The sequence below is a fragment of the Mercenaria mercenaria genome, chromosome 2 (assembly GCF_021730395.1).
Source record: "Mercenaria mercenaria strain notata chromosome 2, MADL_Memer_1, whole genome shotgun sequence".
Lineage (NCBI taxonomy): Eukaryota > Metazoa > Mollusca > Bivalvia > Venerida > Veneridae > Mercenaria > Mercenaria mercenaria.
The window spans coordinates 67,590,453-67,596,452 of NC_069362.1; the positions used below are offsets into that span (position 1 = coordinate 67,590,453).

The 6,000-nt window shown below is 34.2% G+C and overlaps 1 protein-coding gene across 6 annotated transcripts in view; it reads left to right on the forward strand.

Annotated features, from left to right (window-relative positions):
* The window catches only part of LOC123562253 (uncharacterized), a 32,127-nt gene extending 26,127 nt beyond the window's left edge, over window positions 1-6,000 (forward strand). For 5 of the 6 annotated variants that reach the window (XM_053536825.1, XM_053536824.1, XM_053536828.1 and 2 more), the window contains 5 exons: window positions 282-370; window positions 698-790; window positions 1,018-1,119; window positions 2,754-2,830; window positions 3,551-6,000. In XM_053536825.1, the coding sequence (XP_053392800.1) occupies window positions 282-370; window positions 698-790; window positions 1,018-1,119; window positions 2,754-2,830; window positions 3,551-3,651 (462 nt within the window). In that variant the 3' untranslated portion in view covers window positions 3,652-6,000. The remainder of the gene's footprint in view (window positions 1-281; window positions 371-697; window positions 791-1,017; window positions 1,120-2,753; window positions 2,831-3,550) is intronic. The other variant, XM_053536827.1, reaches the window with a different exon arrangement.

The window sequence follows — 6,000 nt, forward strand, 5'->3', positions numbered from 1 at the left end:
CAGTCAGTATTTGTATCTCAGCCGGGGTGTTGCTCTACAGAGGTTGCACTGTACTCAACCACATTGATGAAAATCAGTCCTCTGCAAATATCAGCAGTTACTGTGATTACACACACATTGGTAAGTCAGCAAGCAGGAACTTATTTGAAAGAAATCTGTATTATATTTTTTGATATAAGAAAAAATCATTTAACAGAACTTGCATTAGAATGAAATTGTATTTCATTAAAATAACAGTACATATGCAGTCTTATAGTGACATAATTTAAACTGTATTACAGGAGAGATATAGCATGGACACTGTGTCAAGATCACAGCCAAAGCTTAGCAAGGCTACACTGAAGGCAATGGAGAGAAAGAAGAAAGCACAGTATCCTTATAAACATTGAAACATTTATACCTGCATTCTGCAGCAAATCCAGTTGTAACAAACAACAGACTGAGAAAAGAAACTAGAAATATAACACAAATTAATAACGTTGATTTTCAGTTATTTTGAAGGGGTTCTGCAAATTTCCAGCTGGCAGTCTGAGTCTTGACTAGTTGTTTGTTTGTCTAGTTAGGCTTTTTTTTGAAGATCTATGTCACTGGATAAAAGCTTGATAAGCACTGGCAATGAATATGAGCTTGAAAACTGTAAATTGAACTGAAAATGATTTAGGCACATAAAACTAAACTTTCCTTTACCATTTTAAAGATTAGCAGAAGAGTCGGTATTTGGCAGTGTAGAATTTCGCCCTAAATCAGCCCCACCTGCAACTAGCAGTCCACACCCTTCCACAGATATCAGGTAAATACTTGTAGCTTTTTTACAGTTTATTGCTAAAATATCGTAATGTGTACATTAAATTGGATCATAATTTCTGTTAAACGACACCAGTTTATTAAGTTAAAATGATATCCATTTTCATGTAGGTTTTGAGAGTTGTTTGAATAAAGAATAAATTAGCAGTGAGTGTTTAAAAAAAAAAAAAATAAGGAGCCAAGATGCTGTATATATGTTTTCTTTTACCTTAGTGATCCTTTACGTCGTCACTACCATTCTCTATTTGTCAGGGCTTTACGACCTATACAAGGTCAGATCTCACCAATCACAGCAGACCATCAAGTGACTGTCAGGTAGTACAAGTTTATAATAATTTTATTCTTAGAGTATTTGTTTTTTTTTTTGGTCCTTAAGCTTGATTACTGTATTAAAATTTAAACATACATAATGGAATTTTTGTTTCGTTATTAGCTCGACTTCGAAGAATAATCTAGCTATTCTACTCACCCTGGCGTCGGCGTCACACCTTGGTTAAGTTTTTGCATGCAAGTACATACAGCCATCAATTAAAGGCATATAGCTTTGAAACTTATTTTATCTTTTTCTAGGTCAATTACCAACCTCTCTGGGTCAAGTCCCATAACTCTGACATGTATTTTGAGCAAATTATGCCCCCTTTTGGACTTAGAAAATTTTGGTTAAAGTTTTACATGCAAGTTACTATCTCCAAAACTAATGCAGATATCGATTTGAAACTTCACGTGTGTCTTCGGGGTTATAAAACTAGTTGATAGCAGCAAGTCCCATAACTCTGACCTTCATTTTGGCCAAATTATGCCCCCTTTCGGACTTAGAAAATTCTGGTTAAAGTTTTGTGTGCAAGTACATACAGCTATTTCTAAAAGGCATATAGATTTTAAACTTATTTTTCTATTTCTAGATCAATTACCAACCTCACTGGGTCAAGTCCCATAACTGACATGTATTTTGGGAAAATTATGCCCCCTTTTAGACTTAGAAAATTTTGGTTAAAGTTTTACATGCAAGTTACTATCTCCAAAACTAATGCAGATATTGATTTGAAACTTCACACGTGTCTTTGTGGTTATAAAACTAGTTGATAGCAGCAAGTCCAATAACTCTGACCTTCATTTTGGCCAAATTATACCCCCTTTTGGACTTTAGCAAATTCTGGTTAAAGTTTTGCGTGCAAGTACATACAGCTATTACTAAAAGACATATAAATTTGAAACTTATTTTTTTCTTTTTCTAGATCAATTACTAACCTCACTGGATCAAGTTCCATAACTCTTACATGTATTTTGAGCAAATTATTCCCCTTTTTGGACTTAGAAAATCCTGGTTAGTTTTGCGTGCAAGAACATATAGCAATTACTAAAAGGCATATAGATTTGAAACTTTTTTTTCTTTTTCTAGATCAATTACCAACCGCACTGGGTCAAGTCCCATAACTCTGGCATGTATTTTGGGAAAATAATGCCCCCTTTTGGACTTTGAAAAATTCTGGTTAAAGTTTTACATGCGAGTTTCTATCTCCAAAACTAATGCAGATATTGAATTAAAACTTCACATGTGCCTTCGGGGTTATAAAACTAGTTGATAGCAGCAAGTCCCATAACTGATATGCATTTTGGTCAAATTATGCCCCCTTTTGAACTTAAAACTCTTTTAATAACTCTTTTTGGGTAATATTTCCCTGCTTCTGGGACAATATTTCGAATAGTCGAGCTTGGCTGTCTTACGGACAGCTCTTGTTTTAGGTATTCAGATGATGTTTGCTTGTAAACTAAATTTCATTTTATTAATGCAGTTTTCTGTTGTAAAGATTAACGTAAAATAGAAAGGGTTATCTGTAATATTTATATAATCATACAATCATACAATTTTGTAAAGGGATTGAAGAGATCATATAAATTGTTTTACTATTCTTAAGACATTTTATTCAAATAATTGCATTTTGCTGCAGAGAAATGAAGGAGAGACCAAGAACTGCACCAGAGAAGAGAAAGTCGACAGAAACTGGCAACAAAACCAAGAAAACAGGTTTGCTGATTCTGAAACATAATATCTTGGAATTTCAGTCATTTTTATCTGGATTTAATTTCTTTGTTTGATGCAAACATTTGATCTATATACACTTCCCACTGAATAATAAAGATTTTGACTTATAAACTGGTTGCTTGCACTCAATGCAGTTGGACCTTATAGGCCACTTTGAGTGTGGGAGATTTTGGGTTTGATCCCCGGCCGTGTCATACCAAAGATGTAAAAAATGGTACTAGTAGCTTACTCACTTGGTGCTCAGCATTAAGAGGATAGTGCTAGGACTGGTCAGCCAGATCTCAGTATATGTGACTGGGAGGGGTATCATGTCACATGACTACAGCGTGATATTCCATTGAGGTAGCACTATAAAGTTGGGCATGTCGTCACTGCTACAAGTAGACACCGTCATTTATATGACTAAAAAATTGTTGAAAAAGACATTAAACTCGAACACACACACAAAGATACTGATAAATGAATAAATCCAATGATCCTGGAGGTGTTAGAATGAAAGAAAGCAAGGTCATGATTCAGTTCCTCAGTGGTTTACACTGAAAATGGGTACCAAAATCCATAAAATAACAGTAAAATTGTGGAAATTGATATATGTTTAGATGCACTCATTTGCTATTGTAAACAATTCATGCCTATGACAGAATATAGTACTTTAAAAGAGAGAAAAAAATCCAACAATTTTCTTGTTTTCAAATATTTTAGGTAGCAAGAGTGGGAAATCGTCTACAAATACAACATCCAACAAACAGAAGACAGCACCTGCAACAACTAAAACAAAGAAAATGGAGAAGGCTTGGAGATGATGAATTTAATAACAATTATAAATGCTGTATAAACAAGTTCCAACAATTATGTGAACTTCAGTAGGAATCACCTGCTTAAATTAAAATGTTAAATCGGAAAAAACTGTTTATAAGGAAGTTTTTCAGTTACAGAAAATTTTGTAAAGAATTTTTCACTTTGGTGTATTTGAAAATGTTTTAATCCTTATCATGCTGGACTTGATTGATTCTGCCTTTGTGACCAGTTTAGATCATGATCAGCCTGCAAATCTGTGCAGTCTGATCAAGATCTGCACTGTTTGCCATTCAGCCAGTATATTTTCAATTCACTGTTTCTAACAGCGAGATTACCACTGTATAGTGTCACTGTTCTAAATTTTGAGAACTTCACTAAAAAATATACTTCAAAGTTGTACAAAGCAAATTATATAAAACATCCACATACTATATATACATGTATACTGTATATTGTGAAATCATGATGTCTGTTAGTGTGACATTGCACAGGTACAGTTTGGTTACAACTATTGAAGTCATGAAATAAAAGGTAGTTTGTTTGTTTTACTGGTAAACACTTGTGAAACACAGTGAAAGATATTTTGATCGTACACTGAAACAAACATACACCATTTATGTATGTGTGTGTCTGAAGTACATGTATGTAACCCAGCCTATTGAGACAGATTTACACTGGAATAACAATTAATTGGAACATTCCAGTACAGACCTTGTTTGCTGCAATGTTGATAGTTTCAGCAGTGACAAATATTTTTATTACACATTGCAAGTTTGTGTGTTCATGTGCAAAATACAATATGAAGTTCCAGGTATGAACTCAGCTGTTCCATTGAAGTTATTGTAAAGTGGTTAAAAGTATTTATAAAGATACTGTGATAAAGTGTGTGATAACTGTATCAAGTAAGGCTTGTAAATCATACACTTAGGGATGGCCTGAGAAATTTAATGATTGGCATGTGCATATTACATCTCATTTTGTTTCTGTTTTGAATGTGTAGTACATGTTTACACATTTGTATGCACAGAATAAAGTGAGAACTTATTGTTATGATGTTATGAATCTGCAGTATTACGTTTAATCTTTTTTTGATTTAATTCCCCAACACACATTTTTACCAAAAAAAACTGTTCTTTAATTTTCCTAAAGGAAAAAAAAAAGAGTGCATTTCCTGTGTAAGATTTTGGTATGAATCGTGTTTTTTTTCTCGAAGTTGTAAGAAATAAGTAATTAAAAGACAATAGAGCAGACACTTGTTCTCAGAAAATCGTTCTATTTATATTTTATGTATTCCTTTATTTATATCTGACCGTGCTGTGTTCTTTATAGTTAATTTTCTAGTTTCTTTTTTAAAAAAAAGATTGTTTTTGCATATGATTGTTTTTACATATGATAATTTGATGATTGTTTTACACTTGTTTAATTGATAATGGATTATGAAACCGATTTGTTCAGGGAAGGTTTTTTAGAATGACATAAATTTCAAATAACCTGGGGCTTGTTTCACATTTGGATCATTATACTTTAAGATTTGCTTCAGCAGATTTAACCTTTACCCTGCTGGTGGCAAGCGATACTGCCTTTGCAACCAGTGCAGACCAAGATCAGCCTGTACATCCGTGCAGTCTGATCATGGTCTGCACTGTTCGCTATTCAGATAGTAAATTTTCAGTGAACACCCCTTCGAATAATAAATGGTACTGCCCAAATTGAATGATGGATCAGTTCATTTTAGAAATTTAGCAGGGTAAAGGTTAAGTATTAAGCAGCCACTCGGCTATCTACCCAAATTGAATTTGTTTGAATTTCAGCTTGCCTTAAGAAGCCACTTGCCTTATTATATTGTACTGCTCACTTGGTTGGCTGTTAAATACAGGTCTGACAATATATGAGCTGTGCCATGGGAAAATCAACATAGTGGCTTTGCGACCAGCATGGATCCAGACCAGCCTGCGCATCTGCGCAGTCTGGTCAGGATCCATGCTGTTCGCTAACAGTTTCTCCAATTCCAATAGGCTTTAAAAGCGTACAGCATGGAGCCTGACCAGACTGCGAGGATGCGCAGGCTGGTCTGGATCTATGCTGGTCGCAAAGCCACTATGTTGGTTTTCCCATGGCGCAGCTCATATGTTTATAAGAACTATGAACTTTCTATACTGTAACCAGCTGGGTATGTCTCAAATCAATTTACCAATGAAATTGTTATCTTTAAATACCTTTGCTCTTTGTAAAAGTCTTTTATGAATGGTTTCTGTATTATGTTAAGATATGCTTATGACACCTGAAGCCTAACATTGAAATTGCAAAATATTTTGAACTTTCATAACCTGTCTGAATAAATGCCATAGAACAAA